We start from the raw sequence: 13,081 nt of genomic DNA on the forward strand, positions 1-13,081 counted from the left end.
ATAATCAGAGACCTGAATTCAAATCCCATCACATGCTCTGACTTGGTCAAGTTTCTTTACTTCTCTACAGTTCAGATATTAATATTTATCTGTGAAACTAAAATAACAATGGGACATTTAGGAGGAAGATTAAATAAGATAACACAAAATCTTTTAAGATAATGACTTGTTAAATAAGGTATATTTTTCTTAATTCTTCCCATCCTGTTTCCTAATTTTAATAGAGCTCCTGGAGAAAGAGCCAATCCTGTAATACCGTGTTTCCCCGAAAATAAGACCTAGCCGGACAATCAGCTCTAATGCGTCTTTTGGAGCAAAAATTAATATAAGACCCGGTCTTATTTTAGTATAATATTGGAGCAAAAATTAATATAAGACCCGGTATTATAGTATAGTATAGTATAGTATAGTATAGTATAGTATAGTATATAAGACCTGGTCTTATTTTATTATAATATTGGAGCACAAATTAATCTAAGACCCGGTTTTAGATTAATTTGTGCTCCAAAAGACTCATTAGAGCTGATTGTCCATCTAGGTCTTATTTTCGGGGAAACACGGTATTCAGCAATATCGAAACAAATAATTTCTTGTTTTCCCAATGGACCAACGAATTCCTTGTTTCTGAAAGGCCAGAAATTACTATTTTTATGTGTGAATTAAGGAGATGTAGCCATTGACCAATTATCATCCATAGAGAACAGTAGTGTAAAGGCAGCTTGTCTTATATTGAAGAAGAGATGTTTAAGGATACCTTCATTTCCGGATCCCAAAAGGATGGGCTAATAAAGCACAATGGGCTGAAGGCCCAGCTGTGAGGTTAGGAGCCTAGATGGCAGAATTCCATGGATTGTTCTTGCTCTTTTGGGATCTGCAACATGAATAGACCTCCGTTGATCCAGGAATTGACTTCCTTTTGCAGCAAGAAAGAGGGGAAGCTGAAGAAGAGGTGAGTGTTCTGGGGATAGACAGGAGAGTTTGATCTTAATACAAGGAGTTCCTGGGTATCCTTGTCTTGTTTGTACACAGTAGATTTTAATGACATTTTAAATGAGAATTGTTTCCATTTTAAGAAGGAAACTCATAACATTTGGTGAAAAAAAACAAAAAAAAAATCCATGAACCATACTTCCTGTGCAGTGGACCCTAAGTGAATCCTAAGAGCACAATTGCTGCATTTATTAAACTTTTTATTTACTAAGGAATGGACAGTAGCATATGGGAGCAATGACAATAGCTGACTGATGTGAAAACAAAGAAATTCCAGTATTTTGCTGTTTTGAAAAAAGTCATTCAGAATTAAGTCATATTGGTTCAGCTGTTGTAACCAAAGACTGATAAGATAATAGAGGTCTTTGTGGTGGTTTTGTACTGAAATCCTTTATCTTTATGATGCACTGGGGCCCTTTAGAGTGGAAAGCTTTTAAAACTGCTGTTGGATTCAGAACTCAAATTAGCTGCTGGTACACTGGGACAGGGGTTCCTTTCTCAGCCAGTCACCACAAAGTAACTTTTATCAGGGGACCTTCTGATAGATTGTTAGTTTCTTCAGCTTACCCTATTTATTTTTTGTTGACTTTTTGCTGCCCTATTTTGTGACATTTAAAAGAAGGCTATATCAAAAAAGGCCAATGCTCAATGATGGACCGAGCTTGTGAAGTGGAGACATCAGAGCCAATCTGATGTGTGAGGAGGATGCAGTATGAAACACAGCAGTTTAACCAGGTTACCTGTGGGCAGAAAAGATCAAATGCAGCTTTCTTTTATGACTAGCATTGTATTTTGGCTTTCTTCTCAAACAATGTCCATTAAAAAAAATTAGAACTGACCAGGGAATTGATTCTTAAGAGCGTTTCTTTTCAACTTAATTTAAAATCTTTCTAGATTGTTGGCTGAATTCCTTGATTACTGCTGCTGTGGAATTACTGTTAAGTACTTTAATCTTTCTAGGATTGATGTGGAAAAGCATATCTTCATCAGAACTGTATTCCAGCTCCACTCCTACCCCTCCCCATTCTTCCAAACACAGACTCTTAGTTAACTGGCTTCTTATGATTTCATTGTGAAGTCCTAGTAAGTTTATTATAGTAGTGTGTGACCCAATAAAGGAGAATGGTTAGGTAGAAGTCTTATTTCTAGATAATGCCATTTGTTGATGTTAGTTTTATTTGGCTTGGTAAACATTGTGTTTTAACACCGTTGCCTTTCATTTCATAAAAATGAGATAAAAAGCAAGCAGAGAAATCGCAAAATTTCCTTTAGCTAGTCCTGTGCCCTCTCTTCTCCCTTCCTCCTTCTCCCACCTTCTCTCCTTTACTCTACTCTGTTTCTCTTGCCACTGCTGTGCCTATTTCTGGGTGTTCTCATTAGAAAAAGTCAGCTATTACCACATAGCAGTGATCCACTTTCAGAAGACAGCTATGAAAAGAGTAACCTGTTTAAAATTTTTTTATGTTGCAAAAGTCCTTGGTGTGGGAATACTGTAAAAGAGGTGAGCAAATCTGTATTTACAAAAGTTCTCTGCAAGGTGAGTGCCTTGTCTAGATGTGGAGTCTTTAGGGACATCCCAACGTCCAGGCTTATTTCCAGCACCGCTGATTGTAATTATAGATATTTCATATGGGCAAAATTAACGAGCAGATTGTGGCGCTAACTTTTGTGAACTAATGTATAAGAAAAAAGACTTTGAAATAAATTTTAAACTGGATTTTTAATTTCAACTTTTCATTCTATTTCAATAGGGATTTATCCTAATTATCTTACTTTACTTAAAATCTCATCAATTTTGAATTGTCTTGGCTACAGAAACAGGTAGTCTTTTGTAAAGTTAAAAAAATAGTCTATTTTAGCTAATTTTTTTGAAGTTCTTCACATTATGACTAAAAAGGGCTAGAGGGCTGATTTTGAAACTGTTATAGTGAAAGATGGTATTTGAAAACTTTTGATGAGGGAAATTGCTGCCATATTCACATTTTGAAAAGTGTTTCCTTATTTATGCACTATTGACTTCCTATTGAGACTCAAAATTTTAAGTACAACTGGTAAAGAATTCAATGGATCAAACTCAGTAAATCTGAAGTCACGGGAATAAAGGCCCCTAAGAAAAAAATGTGTCAATTTTAAAGGTCTTTCCTAACTGAAGACCATTTTGTGATAGAGCCAAAGGTTAATAAAATCAGTAGTGAATGTAGCAATTTTACAGATAAGCTATTCACAACAAGTGTAGTTACTTGAATAAAAAGCTAATTCAGTTCTAAAATGCCACATGCAGTAGCAGTGAATAGCTGCTTTTAGGTGCTTTCTGGAGGAGGATAAAATACAGAATCACGGCACTCTTCTCTTCCAGCGTCCCTGGCTGCCTGTAAATTGCTGTGAATGGGGCTGTGGGCTGACAGGCTCTATTAAGACAAACTGCCTTTCTCATCGGAGAGATAAAATAAATCAGGTGTTTAGTCAAATTAAAATACTTCAGCTGGAGCAGGCCCTGGGGAGCACTGATCCACCTGACTAATCTGAGAGAAACTCAAGACAGATGTGGTTTGGGGATAAAGACGACCCCATGGCAAAAAAAGAAAAAAAGAAAAAAAGAAAAAAAAAAAGAAAAACACCAAAAAGAAAAAAAGAAAAAAGAAAAGAAACCAAAAACCTGCTGCACTGTCTTTGGAGTTGGAGAATAGATACAGTTTATAGCGGCAAGTGTCAGGCGCACACTGTGTGTGATATTAGATAAAAGCGGGCATGCTGACTTGTAGAGAAGCTGTATACAGAAGTTGGGTGTTTTTTTTTTTTTTTTTTTTTTTGCTTGTTCCCTTTTTGCGGTTTATGAAACTACCTCTACTTTTGTGTGGGAGAGACACATTTCTGGCAATGCTTTTTAGAGAATTGTTTTAAGATAGTCTGAAGGATGTGAACCAGATGATGCTAGGCAGCTACCGATGACTTCTGCTGGCCTGGGCAGATCCTCAGGATATGATCCCCTTTTTGTTCCAAGTTGATTTCATCAAACCTCAAAACGTAATTTATGACAAGATTTTCAACACAGAGTTAAGCGGCCTCCGAAGAGCATTCTGTAAGGTCTTTTGTCTTCCTTAACATAGCCTGCCAGTATTTAGGTTGCCCCACTATGTCCCATCAATTGTCTACTTCTTCAAACACTCTGGAAGTTGTAGGTCCTTTGCCATAGCAAAGTTGTATGTTCAATGAAACTTGTGTGTTTTTTGAGATGAAATAACTTGTGTTTGTAGGTTGGCTGGCCAGTGTGATTCAGACGTGATGTTATTTTTATTACAACAGCATAAACATTTGCTGTTAATGAAAACAAAATCCTGCCCCACAGGTTTTAAATACCTGGGTTTAAACCATTATATGTGAACAAATACAATGGGTACAGAACAGAAAGTACTTACACATCCAGACCACACATACACAAATTAGCCTACACATTTAGAGCATGTTAGCTGTTGTATGGCATAAATTGAGTTCGCCTTGATTCAACCCCCAAGGGACTAATGGCCATGTGTATAATTTCCCATTTAGAATGTTAGGTTTTTTATACTACTACATTTCATTCCAACTGCATATGTTATGCCATTCATAGCTATTCAAGATGTATGTGTGCTCCTCAAATTTAAGGAAAAGGTAGCGACAGCTTAAGTTCATTGTAAAACTTATTTAGATGTCACTGAATTTCTATAATTTAATAATTTGTATATCATGCTGATTTGGAAAAAGATTGAATAAAATAATGTTATTCTGTAAACTCAGATATACTTTTCTATGTTTATTAGTATTGGAAACACCCATAAGTTCATAGACCTGTTGGCCTCACCTTGAAAGGAAGAGGCTGAGAAATCACTGATGTGTTATCCTCAGCTTCTTTTTAACGTGTGCAGAGGAGAAAGGAGAATACATTGATGATTGTATAAAAGACATTGTTTAACTTGGGAGAAGAGAAGATTTTCTGGTCTTTATCAGTCATCTAAATACCAGATCCAACTTTTGTATTGGTCCTTGCCCCAAATTTCCTATGAATGCTCATCTTCATTGATAGAGAATTATGGTGCAGTAACTTTCCCAGTTTCCAATAAGTTTTCTTGACTTATCATCTATAACAAGAAAATTACATGTAGATCAGAATGTTGTAAAAAATATGTGTAATGAAGTGTACATGTATCCCATATATCCATTCCCATAGCTTTCCTAACTGTTCTCCACACTGTTGCCAGAATGACCACATCATCCTCGCTTAAAATACTGTAGTGATTTGGGAATATTCTTAGAATAAATAGGAAGTTCATTAGCATTGTCAATAAGGAGCTGAAAGGTGTGGCCTTTTTCTCCCTCTCTAACCCCATCTTGTACTCTACTAATTTCCCTTTATTTTCCTTGCTTAAGTTTTATTACCTTCCTTCACTTTCTAGAACACACTGAAACTCTCCCTCCGCCACCCCAGAGGGCCTTTGTCTAAGTTGTTTTCTCCTTCTGGAAGGCTCCTTGACCACAGCTCTTTGCCTAGTTAACTCTATTCATCTTCCTGTTAATCTGTTACTTTTTCAGCCATACCTTCCCTACACTTGGGCCTTCCAACCTGGTTAAACATTCCCTTAAATATCTGTCTTGTTTGTAAATGTTCTTTAGTTGTAGTTTACATTTATATGTGTGATTGATTACTTGATTAAGGTGTCTCCCCACTTTGGACTACAAATTGCATGAGAGTAGGGAACTCTGCTTTTTCTCGCCATGGTATTGGTATCCTTAGTTCTTGATATAGTATTTGACATATAGGTGCCTTTCAGGAAAATGTTTTAAATTAAAAATGAATGAAATGAGTAAATAAGTTAATTTTATGTTTGTTTTATATCTTCATATATATTATATATTCACATGTATATTAACATACATTAGTTGAATATGAATATATATGAATATTTACATATATATTTATATATATATATTGACAGCTGATATATATATATATATATATATATATATATATATATATATATATATATATATTATACACACACACACACACACACACACACACATTAGTTGAGTTTGTGGTGCTTTGAAGAAATTTTGTGATCCGCTCCAGGAACCTTTTTTTTGTATTTTAATGTTTCTGGATCAAGAAGTTCTTTCTTTTACTATTCTGAAATTCCTATTGCTAAAATAAAAACTCGCTTTGAAAGAAAATCAATTCAAGTAGCTAGGACAGCTGGTCACTATCCTTGATACAGTATTTGTTTCTTATCTGTGGAATACATTTTCTAACATTTCAACTATCTGGTTTTTCTTTTAATTTTGATTTTAGGCCATCTCTCAGCTCATTGAATCCTTAAGGGGTATGAGATAGTGACAGTTTGTTTGTTTATTTAGAACTTGTGTTGGTATTAAGAATGCCACGGTGGTCCTAAATGTCATTGCTTCTCTGCTGAGATCAATCTGACCTTGTAGGAATCATGTATTATTAGCAAGGGCTAGCCAGCACTTGCAAAGAGAACAAGGCTTCCTTTCTCCATGGGGCCACTCAGAAAATATGTCCCCTCCTAATTAAAATATTTTTAGTTTATCTCAGATTATCCTAGTAGGAATGAAGGTGGATTGATGAGGAGATTGGATGTCTCTTCTTCCACACACTCCCAAATCGACGATCTTTGTCCCCTTTGACAGCTGGTGGCATCTTTCTGAAAAGCGTTCAAATCATAGATCATTTCTTCATAATGAAACCTGTGTGACTCAAATACAGTGGGGTGAAATTCTTATCTTATGCTGCGGTAAAACGCTCTAATTTAGACTCACAAAAGGATTCTGTACCCTTCACTTAGGAGAGCTGTGCAATTTGCCCACAAAGACAGCTCAGGCATTAGTGCATGCCATAGGTGTTCACTGACATCATCTTCATTAAACAGCACATCCTCATGCGTAACCTTTTCAGCCTCGAATGGGTGTTTTTCCCTTTGAAGAATGACAAATGACAAAGGGGCGAGGGAGCCCTCCAAGCAACATTGTTTCCTTTAAGGATGAACTTGGGGATTTTAGTTTGATCCCCTCACAAGAAAAAAAAAAATCAGGTTCACGCCTTTCTTACCTGAGGCAAGGCAGTTCCCGCCCCCCCTTCACCCCCGCCGTAGGACTCTTTCCATGGGCAAGACAGTGACCCCTGACTTCTGAGTTTCAGAGACAGATCTTTTCACAATAGAAAAATTATATGAGGGCAAGGATCAGAAATTTCCTTAAATAACATTTATTAAGCACATACTATGTCTTAGATCCTGTATTAGTCACTGAGGGTAGAGTTGATTATAGAATATTAATACAACCCATAGTTTCTAATCGTTAGTACTGCATATCATTGGCTTTCTAGCTTGATCAGGTAATTGAGCAGGAGTGTGATGAAAGAGAGAGAATAGGATAGGTGTGCTTTTGTTTTGTTTTGTTTTGTCTTGTTTTGTTTTAAAGAGTGAGAGGGAAGAATGAATGAGAATTTTACTGGCCACAGTACTGTGTCTTGGCAGAGGCAATGACTAACCCTGGTCTTCATTCCATTCCTACTCTGTAGTGTTCCTGTTGTCACAATGACCTCCAGTTATTGTCCCAGACATTTAAGTGTCTTAGGGGATAGTCCCTTTCTAAATCTGTCCCCCTCCCACCCTTTCCTCAATTCATTCAGACTTTTCTCAAACTTGTGAGATATCTTCTTGCTTCCATTTTAGGTACACCTGAGAGCCTGGCAGAAAAAGAACGGCAGCTCTCTACCATGATTACCCAGCTGATCAGTTTACGGGAGCAGCTCCTGGCAGCGCATGACGAACAGAAAAAACTGGCAGCCTCACAAATTGAGAAACAACGGCAGCAAATGGACCTTGCTCGCCAACAGCAAGAACAGGTGAGCCCTGCAAAAGGAGCTGATGTACTGGAGATGTGGAATGTGCCAAGCTCAGCGAGGAATCACATTGATTGGTTTATTTGTCCTAAGTGTTCCTAAAAAAGAAGAAGGAAAGAAAGAGAGAAGCCTTCTGGAAATCCAGAGTCTTCAAGAATACTGAGGGAATACGTAGAGGACAAAGAAAGACATCATAGCAACGGGGCATAACTGAAATAACATTGTTCCAGAACATTTGGATTGGGTTGATTACTCAGGGATACTTATTCACATAGGCAACACATGTATTCCCAGTGTAGCTTAACCATGAGTAAGTTGCTTCTCTCTGGGACTTACTCTTTTTATCCAAAAAAAGAGGGTCCTAGTCTAGAAGAACTCTGAGGATCTTTCCTCTGGTCCAATGTTTTAGGTGACACATCTTAGGGTGACACATCTCAGTGTTCCCAGAATAGCCCTGCATAACTCCTGTTTCCATAGTAAATATCAATATTCCCCTCTTCCACTTGCAAAGCAGTCCTGGTTTGGGTGCTACATGATCTGATCATTCTATTTATAACATAGGTAAAATCATTAAAAACAAATTAGCACATGGCTCCCGTAAGAATTTGACTTCATTGATTTTGAAGTGAGAAAGAAGAAAAAAATAGCAAAGTTTAAATGTACATCTTTTAAAAAATAAATCACTTTCCCAAATGTTTTTCCGGTCTCCTAAGAGGGCATTAATCTAACAGTGATCCTATAGAGTAGTCCCGGGTGCTTTAGATGAGACAGACCCAAGTTAATGTGCAGTTTTTAGGAATCTGACATTATTACTGGAATTATCTTTTCAGTTAAATGTATTTTATAGGGGTATATATAAAGCAATATATGCTCTGTTGATTTTAATGAGTTGTGACGTCTGGTATTTTATATGCTTGAATATTTGCCCACATGTAGGAATATGGACTCAGCCTCTAATGGAAAATAACATAAAGGAACACTGTAAAAATCAGAACTTAGAATGTCATTTAGCCATCCAGAGATGACACAGTAATTAACTATTGACACTTGTGAATAAGCTAGCACAAATTAATCTTGACACATTTGCAGACGAGTGATATCTTACAGTGAACACTTTGTAATTATATTTCAAAATGAAAATTAAATGACACTTAAAACTAGGTTGTCATGCTCAATGAAGCGAGCATGTAGCTCAACCGATTGGCAAATAAAATTCAGAATTTGAGCCACATGGTGCTTATGTACCATACTTCACTGTGTCAAACCCATACGTCTAGGGCGAGAGATAGTAATTGCACCGTGGTTGTTCGGGATGCATTTCTATGCAGCACTTTATCATTTAGGAGCGACCATCAATATGAGATGCCTACCGGTGTTTCACTGGTTTGCTAAGAGGAAATAAATATTCAGAGGATCCAGCCTCTATACCTAGAGCGGCAGAATGAGTTGTCCATTTCTGATTTGAACGGTGACAAGCAAAGTGGGCCTTTCCAACCCGATTAAATACTGTTTCCATTTGGCGGATGAGGCTGTGAGGAGAAAAGGTCCCATTTCGCAAACTGTGGCCTATGTTAGGGACAGCTGTGTCATGACTTCCTGTATGAGGCTGTCATCACCAGAAATCTGGAAGCAACATTTGGGAGCAGACTGCTCTTTTGTGTTCTTCTGCTGAATGAAAATGGCATTTGGGTGTTTTCCCCTCTGCTCTAGGCTAAAGCATCGAAAAAACTCAGGAAGCATACATCTGGGGCTGATCCACACATGTTTCCAGTATTCTAGAATACTGGCTTTTGGGAAATCCCATAACTTTTGCCTATAGGGCACCACTAAACCAAGTCCTTCTAAGTGCTCTTTGGCCACTTTTCTCTCTGGCTTCCTAGGTTGGAGTGAGTGTGTCCTCACTAAGGGGCATCCCCCTGGGCTTCAAGCCATAGTAGCTCAGCTTTGGGGGCAATAAACAGCCTGATTTCTAACTCATGTTTTATAGTAATCACCATTACCCTAAAGAAGTTGTTTGCTCTCCTGAAGGGCAGATTCAGTCCTCAACAGGGCTTGCATTAAGTGGTTAATATTTCTTTTTAGAGACCAGCTGATGTGTTCAGATGGTGAATTTGATTGCTGGATGGAGCAAGGGAATATAACATTTGTATGTGGATCCTGTCCTCTAAAATGAACACATTACCGTCAAAAGGATACATATTGAATTTTGTTTTAAAAGATGGTTTGTACGTCACATGATTGATGTACATTTGTACATCAACAAAAAGAGATATTTCTCACTTTTTGCTGTGTGTTTTTGGCAGTCCCTTGATGATATTTGTTAAGTCTTACCAATTCTGAAAGTCTTTACATCAGGAAAGGTTTCACTGAAGTCAACCATATCATAATTAATAGAAAGTTCTTTCCTGTCTTTACTTATGGATTTTACTTTTATATCCAAATTAAGTGCTTTAGAAAAATGTGGCCAGAGTTTTTCCATCTTTATTCTCCAAGGATCCGATTTCAGAACTCCCCTTCTTTCCAGATGACTGGTGCAGATACAGACAAACTGCTCACAAATGTAATACAAGGGGCAGTTTTCACTTACCGATAAAAAGAGTTAGGGGCAAGCAGAGATATGGCACCTGTTTGAAAATTTTTCTTTTCTCCAACTTTCTGATTCTGCCTCTCTCATTTTATAGAAACTCTCTCACTGGAAGTGCAGTAAAGCATTCTTGTAATACCAGGAGAGACACCTGAGGTAATGGCAAAGGTGTAAGCATTTCATTTTAACTTAATGAAACTTTATTTCTGATAGATTGCAAGACAACAGCAGCAACTTCTGCAACAGCAGCACAAAATTAATCTCCTGCAGCAACAGATCCAGGTCAGTGTATTTTATTACTCACGTCTGATTACACTTAGATACTTTCCTCCTTGAAAATGGAATTTAAAATGCTGCAAATGCACCCCTCTCTTATAAACAGCATCAATACGGCTGCTGTTCAAGGATGTTGTATACAATTGTATCAGTGGATATAGGAAATAGCAATTAAATGGCGGCCTAAGCGTTCTTTTCTGATGTGATACATAAGCAGAAAAAACCGTATCTTTTATCTTTCTGCCATTTGCCTAACACAACCTGGTGGAAACCTAATGGTTTCCAAGGTAGCATACACATGGCTCTTTGGATTGCCACAAACCAATTTCTGCTTTGTGTTTTACCCTCTAATAGCATTATGGGGAGAAGCTCATGTTTATTTACTTGTCAGGACTGGCTGATTGAGCCAGTTATGGGAAGAATCTTAGGACCTGGGAAAAGGTTGGTAATAATTAATTTGTTCAACAGATATTAAGGGCATTTCTGTTAGATGCTGAGGGAAATATAAAGATTAACAAATAACTGTCTTCAAGGAGCTTATAGTCTAGCAAGGAAGAATAACTTGTTTCTGAATGATTGTAACACAATTTAGAAATTCCCTTTTTTTGTTGTTGTTGTGGCAGGGTGACACAACATAGAGATCATAATAACAGTGACCTGGGAAAGATTTTGATTTCTGTCATTCCTTTAGGTACTTGATGGTTAATTCAACTAACAGCTATTTGGGATAGGTAAGGCAGTGGTCTTCATTTTTGAATAGGAACATAGGTGTGTGAATTCTAGAAAGCCATAGCATAAGGAACTGGTTGTCTGGTGATTAATCCTCAGGAAAACTGATCCCAGAGTTATGTGTTCCCACCACAGCCTCTGTGATTTCTCTTGGCTGCGGTGGGTATTTTCTAACCACTGGGATCTGTGCTTCAGCTAGTTGGGGCAGTATATTCTGAATTGTATTATTTCTTTCCTTGAAGTTAATATTACACTTTCCTGTATTTTTTTTAAATCATTCGCATAAAGTCTTAGCCAACTTTAATCTTCCATCTCATGATGAAAGCCAGTGATTTTAACTTAGATCCTTGCTTCACTTTGTTAATCATACTTAGTGAGCCAGGGAGTAGTCACTGCATTTAAAATACCGATTTAGTGCCTAAACAAGTACCTGTACCTAATTTGGCATTTTGTTCAGCTATCTTCACTAGGAGGCTTTAACCAGTGTTTTGTTGTGGTTGTTTTAAAATTAGTTCTGATTCTGTATTCTATACTCAAGGCTATATGTTTCAAAATAGAGTCCAAATATAGAGGGGATGGAATGTCTGGCATTTTTGACAGTCATCCTTTACAATTAAATCTTGGAATAATTTCTCATCCTGATATCTCTTTTATAACTCATGCTGAGATCCTTAATTAAGTAACTGTCCAGGTGTTCCCTTGTTCTGCCCTTATTAGAATTTTCAGTGTGTCTCCTACTGCTAAGGTCAAGATTTTTAGCCTGTGGCTTCCTACATTTTTCTCTAGATCCCTCTCTAAGAACTCAGTAGGTGTTAAATAACCTGGTCATTTAGTTCTCTGTGTTTCTCATATTTGTAAAGCAGAAATGGAAGACCTTCCCTGAGATGTTCCCATATAAGTTACTTATTATTAAGGTTTTTACTACCTCTTTATTACTTACTTCTTTATTTATTTTGAATATATTTCACTTCTTAGTTCAACTGGCTGTCTTAATTGATATTTGCCTGTGGTACTGAGGATCTCAGATGAGTAGCAAATAAATCAATTCAGAGTATTTTTATGAAATATTTTTAGTATTTATTGATTACCTATGATTTTATAGTTATAACTTGACTACATGAAATTGATGTCTTTTTCAGGAAACTAGAACTTGATCTTAAAATGTAATTCATCAGAATGTTCAGTTTGAGAAAATAGGAAAATTGTTTTTTTCTCTCAAGTTTTCTAATAGAAATTTCTTTTAACATCCATAGATATTTCTCATTGTTTAAATTTTTAAAAATTGAAGCTAATCAGCACTTGATCTCAGCAGTGTAAATTATAAAATCATAGAGAGATTCAAAGTGTCAGAGTTACATTTATTTTAGAAATATGGGATTCTTTGTAACAAGAATTCATATTTTAAAAAATAAGAGGAAGCAGTAACCTGTATTTACTTCTGTCCTGAGCTACTGCTTCACTGCAAATCTTGTCAGTATTTATCTTATCAGTATGAGACCATTCAAAGAATTTTTCAAATGCTGAAAAACACTCCTTACACAAAACATTCATCTCTGACACTTAAAAAGCGGGTATCTGATATTCAGACTTTTCGTTACTTTTTTGGA

General features: G+C 36.8%; 1 protein-coding gene across 3 annotated transcripts in view; it reads left to right on the forward strand.

Moving 5' to 3' along the window:
* Positions 1-13,081, forward strand: part of SOX6 (SRY-box transcription factor 6) — a 588,685-nt gene that overhangs the window by 384,744 nt on the left and 190,860 nt on the right. For all 3 annotated transcript variants that reach the window (XM_081063954.1, XM_081063955.1, XM_081063956.1), the window contains 2 exons: positions 7,716-7,888; positions 10,683-10,751. In XM_081063954.1, the coding sequence (XP_080920080.1) occupies positions 7,716-7,888; positions 10,683-10,751 (242 nt within the window). The remainder of the gene's footprint in view (positions 1-7,715; positions 7,889-10,682; positions 10,752-13,081) is intronic.

This window comes from Rhinolophus hipposideros (assembly GCF_964194185.1).
Source record: "Rhinolophus hipposideros genome assembly, chromosome: 10".
Lineage (NCBI taxonomy): Eukaryota > Metazoa > Chordata > Mammalia > Chiroptera > Rhinolophidae > Rhinolophus > Rhinolophus hipposideros.